The 16385-nt window shown below is 40.9% G+C and overlaps 1 protein-coding gene across 4 annotated transcripts in view; it reads right to left on the bottom strand.

The window, feature by feature from the left end:
* Positions 1–16385, bottom strand: part of rxraa (retinoid X receptor, alpha a) — a 130283-nt gene that overhangs the window by 40974 nt on the left and 72924 nt on the right. For all 4 annotated transcript variants that reach the window (XM_042508876.1, XM_042508878.1, XM_042508877.1 and 1 more), the window contains exon 3: positions 8649–8887. In XM_042508876.1, the coding sequence (XP_042364810.1) occupies positions 8649–8887 (239 nt within the window). The remainder of the gene's footprint in view (positions 1–8648; positions 8888–16385) is intronic.

Raw genomic sequence — 16385 nt, 5'->3', positions numbered from 1 at the left:
TTTGTCATACTAGTGTCCTCTAGTACGCTACGTGAAACTTAACTGAGTGGTATTTCTTTTGCCAAATAGCACACAACACAGTAATTTAAATTTAGACTGACAATGTCCTGCAAGTCAATCACTAGTATTTCCTTTGTCCACCATCCAGCAGATAATGGACTGCTAAATCCACCAGCAAGTCATCCTGCTTTTAATAGACTAATATTTTTACTTGTATATATGCATGTCACACAGGCGGACTCGTTCACTGTTAACAACTAACTTGGTATATTGATTAATGCTTCCATCAGTGTTATCCAGTGAGAAATTGATTAATTCTTCATACAAAAAATGGGAGCTGAGTGAGGGTGATCTCACTATCACTAATCTGTTTTTATGTTCCCTCGTTTTCAGTTACCATCCTTTTTAGTGAAAAACAATCAATCTTAAAAAGCCATGCTTTCGAACTATTTGAAATGACATCATATGTTTTTAAATATGAAATATGCTGATACTTGATTAAAATCTTTTGCATTTTTTGAGGTTGGTGCATGTGTTTTGTTTTTATCAGTCTTTTATTGTTGGTTACCCAGCAGTCTTTTTGTATACAATATTCATGATGATTCCAATAACGAAAATCCGATATAAACTAAGAAATAGCTATCCATCTTTTTTTTTTATGCATCAACAGTAATTATTGTAAGTAATTCTCAGACAAGACCATTCAAACTTAGTGACAGTTTTATAACTCATTCTCACCTAATGTCAGTCAGCAGCAGTCCAGCACTGCTGAAACTGTGTGTTTGACAAGATGTGACAGGCTGACAGATATGCTAGCAAGGTGTCAAAAATGTCAAGGTTATCAAAATTTGTGAAGATGACCCCCAAACAAATCTACGACCAGCTTGGCAAGTCACTGTAAAGAAGAGCTGAAAACTGTAAAGAAGAGCTGAACCATCTTGTAAAGTATTCTGTTTTCTAGCTATTATGGCAAATATTACTGAGACCTGCATGCAAACACAGTGGCTAATTGTTACGTATTTCTGATGCATCACCTGATGTCCTCGTCTCACATTAACCCCCCTTCAAAGCTTTATTTAGTTGGATATATTTCTCAATGAAGCTTTGATGCCCAAAGACCACCACTAGGATCCACCACAATCATTTTATTGTGAGTGTTTTTTTTTTAAAACAAATCACAGTCAGCAATGAAATTGCATATGGTGTCATCAGTACTTGATATATAGTTATGTCCATAGCAAATTGCTGTGCAAAGCTACAGGTTTTACAGGTGTGTAAAAAGTAGAATTACTCAAATAGTTAGTGTCATTCCACTTCACAGACATGCCACAGCGTACACGTCTGTCAACAGACAGTGTCGAGTTGCAGTAAGATCACACCACCAGATGCAATTAAAGCCCTATAGGGATTATTTGAAGCTTTAAAATAAATGTGTGCCCCCGAGGCATTTCAACCGCAACGTCTAGAGCCGACATTAGGAGGCTGCTATCTGAAACTTAAACCTAATGTTCCCTTATAGCTGCCACCTCCTAAATGACTTGTCTCCTGTGTGGCCCCACACAAGTCAGAACACACAGACAGGCCCCAGTGCTATCACACTACATACTGTCAGTTCTCAAATGATACGGTCTATTACAATAAACAACAGCAGTGGCTAAGAAATTCCATTGGAAAGTACCTGCGATATGACCGCAACAAAGGAAACTCTTTTTACAATTTGCATTTTCACTGCATTAACCCTTTGGAATCTGAAACAACATCATTTTTCTTGTGCTGTCTTCAGACGCCTTTCACGAGTATTTAAACCTTTGAAACCTGAGCAAATTGTTTTTATTTCATTTGAAAACGTGGAAAAAAGGCGATGAGCAACTTAAGAAGAGATTTTGTAGATTTAGAAAATTAGTTTTAAAAAGCTAGAGAAAAATGTCCAGAAAAACTATATTTCTAATTATATATTAAAAACTATGTTGTAGAATCATTATTACCTATAAGCACTTTTGGGGGTAATTTCCTTGTTTGTTTGTTGTTTATTTTTTCTTGTACATTTTTTTTTTTTTGCAAATTTTCAAGATTTTTTTTTTAAACTTATTACTAATTTCTTGTTGATTTTTTGGGTCATTTCTTCTTAAGTTGCTCATTGCCTTCTTCTCATATTTTCTATTCATCTAATTTTAAACTCATTTCAAATGGTTGATCATGAAATAGATCCAGACATATAAGTTATACTTCCTTGAACTACCATTGCTGGGGTAAAAAAGTGGCCTCTAAAACTGCTTCTAATGGCTACCTGGAGACAGCTTCGGCAAAAAAATTCTTCTCCACCATCCATTTGGGGGTTGATTGACGTTTGAGAGCCTTAACTGCTCTCCTGGGACCCTACACACAGCCCCTTTGTGTGGCCATTAGAGCCATGCAACCATGATGTCATGCAAAGCGACTACAGCGAGGTCCATCAAAGTCCAGAGAGGCGGAATGGACCTTTATTACTCCCACACAGGAAGGGGCTGAGGTCCACTACTCTGCCTCCCTCTCTCTCTTTCTCTCGAGCGTGTTGTGCTGCAGTCTCCTAGCGACCCTCGCCTAAATACGACGTACCCATGACATCACCACCACCACTCATTTATAACTCATTAAGCGCGTGTTCCATCTCTTGTAAAACATTTACACCTTTTTATGCATTACTGTTTCTACTGTGTTTCACTCCAGAAACACTCAGGCTTTATGTGTATTTCTAAGGTGTATTGAGTGGCACTGGAGGCCTGTTGTTGGTTTAGGATTCTCAGGAAGGTTTGAGTGAGAGAGCACGGAAGCTGGAGGGGTATAGACGAAGGGAGTCGGCAGTGGTCCGACGATAAAGAAGCCACAAAAAACAGCCAGACAACTCTCTCCATTGTCACTGGAAGTGTAGAATGTGCTCCAACACTGCGTATAATCCCAACCAGCTGTTTGGAAAGTCGTGGTGTCTGTGATCCAGAGTCAGTCTGTATCGTCAATGAGTTCAAGCCCAGAGACACAACCGCTGATGGGTCTGATCCTATTGGATATGGCTATGGCGGGCACCACCCCCTGACCAGACACTAGGGGAGATGTCTCCCCTTCCCTACACTGTAAAATTTGAAAATTTAATCTTACTTAAAATAATCTTGGGAAGCAATTGCCTTGAACAAGTAAAGCAAATATAACAATAACTCTTGATTTGTGATGACCTTATGATAAAATGTTATGTTTACTTGAAATTTGGCTGCATTTACTTAATTTTGTAAAGATGTTACAACTTAAAAATGACAAGTGGGATTACCTTGTTCTTTCTAAGTGTTAACAACTTCAGTGAATCAAGTTAGTCTGACTTAATTGATCATAACAAAGAGGATTTAGACAATGATTAAGTTGGGAGATCTGCAAATTCTGTTTTGTTAACACGTTTGAGAAAATACAAATATGACTGACTTGTTTGCATTTGGCAGAATATACTGTATAAATAAATATATAGCACAGCATACATGGTTTACTGAAATTGCCAGAACTTCTAAAAATTGATAGAATTAAACTTGTCATTTATAAGTTGCAAGAACTTCACAAAAATAAGTAAATAACTAAACTAAACTAAACTAAAATTTAGGTAAACTTAATGAGATATAAATTTAACATAAGTTAAGATTAATAGTGATTTTTTTTCTTTTTTGTTTTTCAAAGTAAAAAGTCAACCTGCCAAATTTTACAGTGCACCCTCACACAGCTTCAGAAAAAAAAAGAAATGACAAACCTAATAACAGCAAAACCAGCAAACAAAAGGCAAAGCATGCATTTTGCATTACAGGCGAAGTCTTCGTGTGAAAATATGTTTGTTGCCAGCATGTGTGGGCCTCCAGAGAACAACACAGATGTTTCTTCTGATGATCAAAAATATGCACACTATATGACCGGGATGCACAGAACAGATGAATAGTATGCAACCACAGTATGTCAGTGTCTCTGGATGTTAGGGACAGAGCTCAAGGGGAAGTATTGTTGTTTGAGATGCAAGAATTGGCTGATGATAAAGGACCATCTCTCTCTTTACATGTGGTTTGGCTGTCGGACGATGTGAGATTCCAGTAAGAATGGGAGTTTTGTTCATCTCGTCCTCTGCTTTCATCATGTTGTCATTTATTTCTTTGATGTAGGGGATAGTTAAGACTCATTGTTTTCGTTTTTTGCCGATTTTCATTGGAAGTCCCGCAGGTTTTAATAAGAACCAGAGCAGTTCAATTAGCTTTCCACCTGGATTTTATATTGAAGTGCATCTAAAATTTGAGCTTCTTGCTAAACGAAGACACTTGTGATTGTAGTTCATGGTAAACAAGGTATTCTTGGGATGAGAGGCTTAGAAAGACAGCAAGAGAAAATTAAAATAGAAACAATGGTGGTTGTATGTGGTTCCCAACTGGCCCAACACGGGGTCCATATTTCTCTTTAGTCATTAGTCCAAGACCCACATATTAGATAAATTACCAAATATTTAATTTAATTTCACAAACTGTAAACAACACGTTGGCTTGAAACACAAAGAAATAAAATATATTGCAAGAATAAACAGAAACAGCACTTTATAATGAAAGCTCTGTGCCACAAATTTTACTTCAAAACAAAATGTTTTTCACAAACTCAACCACTCAAAATTGACCTGTGACCCACTTTTGGACCACAAGCCAGCAGTTGCGAACCACTGTTTTAAACTATTTTTTAATTGAATTTGTTTCTATAATCTATTTCTTCTGTGGCACTTTGTACATGTGCAGGAAAGAAAAAATACTACCTATTTGCCAAATTTGTGTGGTAATAGGTGTATGATAAGTGTGTGTCCATGCCTTTCTGTTATGGAGTGTGTGAGTGTGTGTGTGTGTGGTTAACATAGGCGGGGGTCTTGTCTTGCCTCCGGTTGGTTAAGTGTGGAGGAGGCTGACCCCGTTCCAGTCAACTGCTCATGAAAACAACAAGTCAACCGAGTGTTAAGAGCAAGTGGCATACGCCGTCTGACTCAAATCACGTCTCATCACAAGTGCCGCGCCTCAAGACCACGGGGCCCTGACACTGTCTTTAACCTCTGAGCCGCGCATCAAACCGCCGTTCCCCACCCTTGCCGAGCAACAGTCGGCAGCTTTAGCAGTCTCAGTTATGCAAACGTTCACGGTTAGCAGCTCAAATCCTCAAACATGAGTACCTGTCAGATTTAGGGCTGGGTAGCATTTGAAATGTTTCAACACTGGAACTCATACAACTCCTGAGTCACGGTGGAATAAACAATACTTTATTTTAATGCCTTGCATTAAGAAATAAAAACTTCTTTTTTCATATTTTTTAAATTTTATTTCAAATCAGCTTATTTAGCTTAAGCAGAATCTAAACACCTAAAGTAGTTTACAATTAACAAACTTTAAAATACATAACTCCTGTGGGTACCCTGAACTGGAGGCTGGTGTATAAATAGATACAGTAAAACAAAATGTAATAATAATAATGATAATAATAATAATAATAATAATAATAATAATAATAATAATACACAATTTGAAGGGGGAATGGACATTGACACAACACCTGCATGGCTAGTGCAACTCGCAATTCAGATGACGCAGCTACCGGTACTGCTGCAACCAGTTCATATGAGTACTTGAAAGAATTTCATGAACAAATCAGGATAGATCCCAATGGAGAAAATCTCACATTTTTATGCAAATTGTGCTCAACAGGTCTGAATGTCACAACACATCAAGTTAAGGCATCCAACCAGACAATCTCAGGGAAATCTCTGCTAGTAAATGACTATCGCAAGATTTTATTAAATCAAAAAAGTTCATCTTTTTGGGACTGTGAACAAATTCCAATTGTAAATCATGAACTGGAACTAGATTGTTTTTGCTGGTGTGAATTAAACTTTGAGCTCGCTCTAGTGAAGCGTAAAAGCGCACCTCGTTGTTTACCACACAATGCCATCTTGAAATGAGTGGGAAGCCTTAAAGAAGAGGGTGGTGCTGTTTCCTCCACCCTGATTGTAACTAGTCTTTCCTATAACTGCTCAATGAAGAAAGGGTCCTGTAGAAAAACATGTTTGTTCTGAAATTACAGCATTGAATTGGAACCAGTATCTTTTTTTTTATACCCAGCCCTAATTTCATGTTTTTATATGCCGCTGTTATTACTTACATCCATGTGTCTATATTTGACAACTCAAATATTAAATGTGAACGGTGCAAATTGCAAAATAATCGTGGTGGCAATGGTAATTTTGGAACCGTTTACAATTTTACCAGCTGTTTCAGCAAATTCAAAATAATGCAGCACTGTTAAGAGACTGGAAACCAGACATGACCCATAACATAAGTCAAATACACACTGCTGTTACTGTGAATACAGTATTAAACTGTCAGCGCCGACAGAAACGGCTGTTACCTGCTCTTATACAGCTGGTAAAATGGCAGGATTGGCCAAAAGGCAGTAATAATCAGCAAAATAATACACTTTTCATGATACACATAATTTACACATATTTGCGTTAAAAGCGTATACTCCAAAACACACAGGATCACTAAAGCTCCTGTTCATCGGAATGAGACAGTCTGAAATAGACAATCAACCATAACGTATGCTACCTAAACACCCAACCTGCATACAAAGTACGCCGCTCCGGGACAGAAATAGCTGCACAGATGAAAGTGTTGGAATTAAAAAGTGTAGAAGAATCAGAAGCAGAGGGGTGCGGAGGAGGGAAAGGGGGCTTTCTAGCAATGAAAGATTCTGGCCGCTTTCTGAAAGTGCCCCTAATCCACCCTTAACTCCATTACATATGGGACACTTCGCCGATAAGCCCAACAATAGCGAAGAGAGCCCATCCCAAATAGCATCACATTGCCGACACACTTAAATACAATTATTCACAAACACAAAAAAGGGCAGCCACTGCATTTTGGGGGGAAACAATTTCAATTTTAGATATGGCTCTAGACGGAAACTGGGCCACTGCAGGCTTTGATGTCTTAATTGTGTGTGTGTGTGTTTCTGTGAGTGTGTGTGTCTGTGTGTGTTTTTTTAATACCAAAGAAACCGAGGCTTATTGATGGAACAAAAACGAAGAGACAGAGAAGAAGAGACAGGAAATTGAGATGGTGTGAAGGAGACAAGAAGTAAGAAAACAAGAAAGGGGAAAAAAACTCGGAAAGAGGACAACCAGAGAGAAGCAGAATAAGGGATAGAGAAGAAAGTAAAATATGGTGGGAGAGAGTGACAAATATGCTTCAGATATGGAAGAAAGAGTGACAGAGCAAAGTACTGTGGAATCCCTGTTGAATAGGCCTTGATTAACTGTGGCATGGGGTCAAAGCAGGGCCTCTGTCTGCTGGGGCCTGGCTTAGGGAAATTATATGTGTGTGGGTGTGTGTGCGTGCAACTGCAAGCGACTGTAATTTGCACTTCTGAGACATGTGAGTACAGTTTGTAAGACAACATACTCAGCCGTTTGGTTGGTTTACAGGGCAGCTGTATTTCTGTGTGAATACACAGCAAAACCTCATGAAACCATGGCAGAGGGGACTGATCATGGTTTATGAGGATGCTTTCACATTAGATTGTTTCGCTTTTATAACGATAACGTCCTTCCATGCCAGAATACACTTGCGTATGTACAGTCCGAAACAGTAGCTGGCAGTATGCACATAGTTGGTTTGAAATTCACCAACACGCACAAAATAGAAAAAGCGACTACTGGCATCATGAACTAGGCTCATTTGTTTATGTACTTTGTGGGAAATGGGCTGATGCTGCACGGAAACAAAGATTTAGGAAGAGACAGAAGGTGGTGGGGAATACAACTCTATGTTGACTACAACTTGCGATACCGTGAAGTGAGAGACAGATCAGTTGTTGACTAGAATCTTCTCTTTTGATTTCCACAGTGCAAGAAATATATATACATGTTTTTTTTAATTTATTTATTTATTTTTTGTTGTTGTCTGTCTCTTATATCAAAATACAAAGAATACGCAGAACATGTAAAATGTGTTAGAATGCTTTGGACTTTTTGCACAGCACTGTCTGCAAGAACATTATCTCAGTTAACATACTGCAATAGCATTGAAAGATAGTTTGTGTTTTTGCCCTAATATGCAAAATAATTGTTGCACTTGTGGCAACGAGCAGTGTCAGCATCAACTTTCGAGAAGTTTAACTACACTTTGGAGCATCGACAGCAGGGCCCCTGTGTGTGTGTGTGTGTGTGTGTCGGAGCTGACCTTGCCCGCCCATTGCACCTGCAGTAGGCTCTGACCACAGACCACAAAAATTAGAAACCGAGTGAGTAAGATAAAAACTGTAAAAAAACAATGTCATGTAACCTAAACAAACAAGAAACATGTTTGCAACATGCCTATTCAGCCCATTTCCCACAAAGTACATAAACAAATGAGCCTAGTTCATGATGCCAGTAGTCGCTTTTTCTATTTTGTGCGTGTTGGTGAATTTACTGGCAGAACCGTTAACAACGGAGCTTACGATCCGCCGGTCTTTAATAATTTGGCACCAGGGCCTGTTTAGTATCAGGTTTCAGTACCTATCCCTACTTATTTGAAGTGTTTGTTTGTGCGTATGCATGTCAGTGAATCTGTCACGGGCCTCACCTGGGGGCTGACGCTCGGGCCATAGCCCATGCCGGGCGAGTTCATGGAGTGGGGGCCCATGGGAGAGCTGATGACGGAGAAGGGTGAGGCCAGGCCGTTCATGGGCGAACTCAGTGTGCTGATGGGAGAGTGGAGGGAGCCGGAGGGCCCCATTGACGTCGGGCTGAGCAGAGATGGGTGCATTCCCCGGTGGGATGTGGGTGAGCCCAGGGGCGACGAGGGCACCTGGCCTGACGAGTCTGTGCAGACAAAAGAGAAAAGAGGGACATCAGAATGAAATCTTAATTGGTTGTTGCTGTTAACATTTTGTCATTATCACGGCTATCAGTCCAAATGACAACATCTTAATAAGATTTTGTCAAAATCAGATATAATATAAGATAACATAATTTGTTTTGTTTCATAACAGAACTTTTGAAAACCATGTTGTTTACGTACACCTTTAGATTTTTTAAAAGAACATTTTCACACTTGTGTTAATTTGAGTTTGTCCTGTCCAGAGTTGTTGGCACCCAAAATCCAGCACATCTGGCAAAGTGTGAAAGCAGTTGTTGAATCTGAGCGTGGTCCAGGAAAATATACAATTCAGCAAAAACAGTTCAGACAGTTAAATGTGATAATAGCTGTTGTGAAAAAGCAAAAAAAAAACCCTACATTTGAGTCAAAGGTAGCTGACGATGTCTACACAGTGTTTCTCGTGCTCTCTCATGCACTGGTTCGGTCCCTAAATGACAACTTTATCCCATGACAAGTGCTTCCCTCAGAGATCTATGAGGACAGGATGTATATCTATAATATATGTGGCTGATGAGTGGAGTAGTGGCCCAGGGGAGTTAAATATATGACCTTGTGCCGTAGCTGCGGGGAAATCTGCAGCGAGATTGAAGTAAGAGGTTATGATAAGGACATGCTTGTGTACTATTCAAGAGCTCATGTGTGCTTTCTGTCTTTTTTTTCCCTCCTAAACTCAGTCCTTCTCTTTACCTTGACTGAGCGGGCCATCTTCCCATCAGCTGTCAGCACAGTAGATATGGGACAGGCGGGAGCACGAGCACAGACGGAGGGTACTGTGGTATGTCACTGAGAGTTTGCAGACAGGGTCGTGCACCGATAACAACTCCCTCCCTCCCTGCTTCTCTTTTAAAGCCACATTTTCATTCCTTTTCATTCATGATTATCTGTCTGTCATTCTATTTAGATTAGACATCATGAAATAGATTTTCTTTTTGTGCTTCCCTTTTTTTCCCTGTTTTTCCTTATTGCTGCCTTATGAAGGTTGTTACTCTATTTTACCCTTGAACACATGCAGTTATATATTATCAGCATTTTGAGCATTTTTCTATCCACTTTTTAAAACTGCAACAACAGAAGATTTGAATTAATTCAATATCTTTGGGTTTAGGACTGTTGACTGGACAAAACCAGACAAACGATGATGCAGATTTTGAATTTCTACATTAATTGATTAATCAAGGAAATAACTGACTGATTAATAAACAAAACAAATGATTGTTAGTTGCCACCCTAATTATTTTTCTACCTTATGTTAGTAGCCAACTTATATTGACGGATACATTCCACAGGAAGTGAGATAAAAATATTTATAAATATAATGTAAGGGATTTTAGGACTTTTAAAGGACCTGCAGACACTCGACTTTAGGTATGACATTGAACATATTCTTTCTTTTCTAAATTCAATTTCAAAATCCCACCCTTGCAGCTGACATGAAAAAGCTTACAATCACCTTTGATGAGTCCTTCATCCTAGCATACCCTCCTCTTATCCGCTGTCCTGTTTTGACACTACAGCTCCACTCTCTGCAGCAGGGACATGGACTCGTTATGTAATAAGTGTGGCTTGTCCATCACACTCCCACGTTTCATAAGTGTCCAGGTTCCTCTGTTTCCGCGCAGTAGAATAAAACTGATGGATGGCTCAATTAGTTGACAGGCGAGAGTAACAAGTTTGGTTCACAGCTATATTCCTGGAGTGCTTCTTCTCTGTCCCAGCTGACTTTACAGGATTTCTATTGCGTCTGTGTGTGTGTGTGTGTGTGTTTGCTCTCTGTGGTTTGTTTCTACAGAAAAGTGTGAGTGTAAGACAAACGAGGGGGAATCTTTGAATCTTTGTCCCCTGCATCAGCAATCCTCAGAGCAGCAACGTAGCTGGCAGCTCAGCCAAGCCAAACACTTCCTGCACATCCTGCTTGCCTTGCAAGCACTTCCTGTAAGCATACACACACACACACACACACACACACACACACACACACACATACACACAAACCCTCATCCTTTTGAAAACAAACACACATCCTTCTTAATAAAGGGCTAACAACAGCTCTGCATCTAGTTGTATTAGTTCAGTGTTTAATCCTCTGACTGATACCCCTCGAGCCTCTATCCCTCTGATGACATATTTTTTTCCTAAAATGCGCCCACCCACATAATTCCTTAAAAATAAAATAAATAAATAAAATGCTCTCCCTGAGCCAGCAATTCCCATAACCCTTTGCCAATTGGGTTTTAATTCAGGCAGATAACGAGAGCTGTGGTATTAGGGTTGCCAATCTGCCATTGTAGGTCTCAGCAGGGGGGAGCTCAGCTGACAAGAGTCCCAGCAAGGCCCCACCTCGAGGGGGGATGACAGAGACAGGCTGGGAGGTACATCAGACTGTTTATGTCTCTCTCCTATTCGTTTCTTGTGTCTCTGTCTTTTACACCTTTGTTGGGGGTAGAAGAGGAACAACCGGAGCAGAAAATTAAATGCAAAATATTCCAAAACCTTATCTGATGCTCTTTTTTCCAGATATAGTACATGAAGCAAACTGCTATGTGCCCATAGTGTACATGAATGGTCTTATTTGGGAAAAGCCCCCGGAACATATAGATATCTCACAGCACAGTGTGTGTGTGTGTGTGTGTGTGTGTGTGTGTGTGAATGTTTATTCTTGTTGGAGTTGGGTTGCCAGTGTAGGATTACAGCAGGATGAAAAGGACTCTGTCCTAATCCTCCCCAGAGAGGGGAGGAGATGAGATGAGAAGAAAGGAGAGAAGTGGAAAAGAGGAGATGAGATGGGAGAAAAAGAGAGCAGAAGAGAAAAGAGGAGAAGGTATGGGAGGAGAGGAGGTAACGAAAGGAGGGGAAGCGAGGAAAAGCGGGAGGAACTGAAAAGAGGAGAGGAGAGAAGAGGGGACCAGGAGAGAAGGGAATGAAAGGATGTTCAAAGAGGAAAGAGGAAAAGGAAGAGGAACAAGAAGAGAAAAGATACAAGGAGAGGAAGTGAGAGGAGAGGAAAGGAGGAAGAGAGGGGGGAAGAAGTTGAATGGAAAGGAGGGCACAGGAGAGAAGAAGGAGAGGAAAGGAAAGGACGAAGACATGAAGAAGAAAAAGAAGAAGAAACAGGGAAAGAAGAGAAAAACGGAGAGAGGGGAAGAGAGAACAAGGAGAGGAGAGGAAAGGAGGAAGAAAGAGAGGGGAGAAGAGATGAAAAGAGAAAAGGAGAAGAGGAAGACAGGAGAGAAAGAGGAAGAGGGAGGGGAGCGGAGAGGAGAGGAGCGGAGAGGAGAGGAGAGGAGACAGATGGGAGGAGAGAGGAGAGAACAAGGAGAGGAGAGGAGAGGAGAGGAGAGGAGAGGAGAGGAGACAGATGGGAGGAGAGAGGAGAGAACAAGGAGAGGAGAGGAGAGAAGAGGAGAGTAGACAGATGGGAGGAGAGAGGAGAGAACAAGGAGAGGAGAGGAAATGAAGAAGAGAGGAGGGAACGAGAAACCAAGAGGAGGGAGTGAAGAGTACATGAAGAGGAGAAGAAATGTCAAGATGGGACTGAAAAGTTAAGCAAAAGACAAGCAGGTCAATAAAAATAAATTTAAAAAAATAAAGGCAAGGAGGAGGAAAAGACTTGAGTTCTTTTTCCATAACGTTTAACTGTCTGATTTACACTCCTGCCTGTGTGTCTTCATATACCCCTTTCATCCCACCCTGTTGAAGTGGATAGTGAAACAAGGTTTACCAGCAGAGAAAACATGACAAGCTCAGGCGATCTGCAAAAAGCATAAAATAAACATGCTCGCAAGATGAGATAAGAGTGTGTAAAAAAAGCAAACCAGTGAGCGAGGGAAGAGCAGGAGAGGAGAGGAGAGGGGGATAAAGACAACTGAAGCGTCCAAGTGGCAGTCGTCCACAAAAAGGTTGACTCATGTTTAGATTGGGGTTAAAGTGCTTCTGAGTGTTGTCGTCTGCAGCCTAACCCTGTCAATAGGCCTGAATCGCTGGGCACACAAAAGCACAACTGACAGCTACAAATAAGCAAATTAGGGCCCATCTTCCAGGCGGGCGCAGACGGAGTTCTCCACTTATCACTTCTGAACTCCATTCAAGCATCTCCTGTTTCTAAACAATGCTCCTCTCCCTCGCTCTCGCCTTTCTCTCTCTTTTGTTCTGCCTTTGGGTGTGATTACACAGAGGAAATTTGCCAATTTGCGTCCTGGCTGCTGCTGGCTCGCGCATTTAGAATATGATAAATGGATGATTGAGATGAGGATGAATGATGAGATGAAAGGGGACGGTGCTCAACAGGAAAATGACAGCGTGTGGCGTTTATCCAAACCCTTGAAACAACCTGTGTTTATGTTTTTCTGACAGGCGATCTGTTGTGGTTGTGATTAATAGCTGTCCTTTCCAGAAAAATGATACCGTCTGTCATTTGTTCAGCAGAATAGGTGGAAATACCTATGTGTTCAGGTTTGTGTAGAATAAAAGCAAAAGGAAGTCAAGAGGCACCATCGTTGCCATGGAAAGGCAGTCTAAGCAGCTCAATTTGTGGCAAATAAGTTTGCAAATGCTTTGAACCTCCAAGGTGGAAAAAATGAAGCCAATGCAGGGTGCCAAAAGCTACAATTAATCACACGACCCCTTTGAGACTGGCTCCAAAAGAGAGTAAATCCCCATAGACCCCCAAAATGTCCAACTTTACAGCAAAAATAGTACTGTTTACAGCCTGGAGCAAAAACGCTTTTAGTCTCTATAGCTAATTTTGACATACATGACAACAGTTTTTTACTTTACCATTTACATTTTATTAAGGCCCAAAGTTCTGCATATTTAAGGGTGGGTTGCTTGAGATGACGACGGCCTTCAAAACGGCAGTCCGCAAACAAGTGGGTGGCGTGACAGCAGCCAGTCTATGGTTGTAACATAGAGAGTGGCTAAAATCCATTTCAAGCTACCTTTAAAAGCACTTTTTGTCACTGCAAAGACAAAATGACAATGTCTTTTTTTCGTATTAGGGGATCATCCCTTAACAATAAATCGCTATAAGGCTTTCAGAGCTTGCCTTTGATTCTGATTCAAGCTGACTGCACACAGTTCTCAACATGGAGGTGGCGGACCTGATGGCTAGCTGGCTACACAGTATGATTTATATATTGTACTGTTTCTATTGCACATTATATTAACTACTGACAATTTATTCTTATCCCTGTTTCTTGGCTCCTGGTGCATTGCCTGGTTGTATATTGTGAATGCTGCTATATATGTTTTTGTGCGTGTATTTGTAGTCTTAACATGCTTCTCTTAACTAATTGCCCCTAGTGTGATTATTATAGTTGTTTGAGTTAAACTGAATCGAATCAAAATGAATTGAATTGGGGGCTAACAGTGCAAAACCTGATAGGGAACCAGAGAGTGGGGACACTCCATTGGTTTGTGACAGCATTTTCAGTGGTAACTGTTGTGTGGTCGCAGTGCAGATACACACATGTGCTCACATTCACGCACAGCCGGACCTGCTTACCACAACGGCAAACAGACAAGCTCAGATTACCACACAAACAGAGGGACTGTAAGTTTATTCTCTGCTCAGAACGCCATTACTCCACCATATCTTCACATAGCAAATAGTTATGTTGCTATGTTAATGCTCTAAATGTCACACAAAGCACCTTTGACAAATCAGAAAACTCTCATATGAATCATTTTCCAAACAGTCACATGGGTTGTTTTGGGAGGCACTGACAAAGTATTTTGCCATCAAGGTTTAAGTTCTTGTTGAATGGAAAGTGAGTGGAGTAAAGAGGAGGATGCTCTGGTGTCTCGAGAGTTACAGTCACTGATACTCGTACTGTTAGCAGGGGAGAGCATGTCCCGAATGAACGCAGCAGACGGTGCACTATCTGTCAGCTCAACAGACCCTGTGGTGAAAGGTGATACTGAAGGAACTAATTTAACCATGTCTCTTTAATTGTTTTAGTCTGTCATTCGGTCATAAGGAAAGCGAAGGCCATTTCAAGTACATCTCTATACCACAGCACTCTGAGAAAATTCATAGAGAACTTTAATGTTGAAAAGGACACTGCCGACGATGGAGGTATTATTATTTAATAAACTACACAGTATTGGTTCAGTGCATTGGGTTGCATACCCACCAATAGCCAACCAAGCATTTAAGGCAGTGTCAGAGGCATTTCAGATACTGAAATCAGTACTGGAACAATTCTAACACTGGATATCTGAAATGTAGCCAAGGCTTTCTAAGGTACAGAAGGCTATATGTAAAGCACATGTTTTTGTTTGAAAGTAGAACCAATTTTTAGAAGGGAAAATCGCTTTCTTGTATCACTTTCAATAGCTCATACACACATGCAACCTGTAATTAGTGGTTACAACCCAAAAAGATTAGGGACCACTGCCTCTACATGGCTGGCTGCAGAGCTAATACCAATGGCTGCAATCCCTAACTATCCCATGAGCTTGTGTTGTCTCTACCAGCAGCATAGATGATGCATTATAGATGGAAAGTGCTCCCCTACACCCCCCACGATAGCCTGAACCATCCCGAAAGCAGCTGAAACCTCAAAGTCTGTCTTTTTTGGCTTGTTCCCTCACAAGTGGCTCCTGTAGCTTGATGTGTCTTCTGTGTCTCTTTCACCTTACGTCTACGTCTGGACACCAGTCTGTTTTGTCTTCCCGTTTTAAAAACACATTTACAGTCATAAGCATGTGCCTATGCACAAGCAGACAGATGCTCATTTTTCACTTCGCGGCTAACTCTCCTCCTCTATTATTCATCTGCTGGTGCCACGGGGGAGATTTAGTGGAACACGAGGACGTGGGATGCAGCAAAAACAGAAAGGGAGAGCTCATAAATCTCGGTAAATCACATACTTTATGTCCAGTCGCTGTTTTGCCTTTAAATCTCTTCACTCACGATCAGTGGCTGTCAATAGTCACATCATAATGCTTTGAGTACTCACAAAAGGATGCATAGAGCAGTGCCAGTTTTAGGTTAATACCCCTATAGCCTCTGTCCAATCCTGCACTCTCCAGAGACTTCGTTAAAGCTTTTACAGCAGCACAAACACACACAAATACTCACAAACAAAAATAACAAATAAATAAATTCAGACTGGCTCCATGCAGATCCTTGAGCACACAATGGGTTTTCTATACCACCCTGCTGGCAGTGGGTCAGATGGGGGGATGATGCCATTGGCGAGACAGCGGCCAGGAAAAAAACGATCATTTCATGGATTGACTCTGGCGTAAATGAAGCAGTCATGAGTCACTTGCACCTACACCGCAGCGCAGAAGCAAACTGCGGCTCCTCAGACACAGAAATCTGGATGAAGCTGCGGCCTGTCAACAATAAGGCAGCCCCAATTCTTTTTTTTCCCTGTTGATTTGGGGCGACAAGCACATTTTTTCATTATTCACAGGGACGTTTTAGGAGAAGCA

Source organism: Plectropomus leopardus, chromosome 20 (genome assembly GCF_008729295.1).
Source record: "Plectropomus leopardus isolate mb chromosome 20, YSFRI_Pleo_2.0, whole genome shotgun sequence".
In the NCBI taxonomy this organism is placed as follows: Eukaryota; Metazoa; Chordata; class Actinopteri; order Perciformes; family Serranidae; genus Plectropomus; species Plectropomus leopardus.
This window is presented reverse-complemented; position numbering and strand designations above follow the sequence as displayed.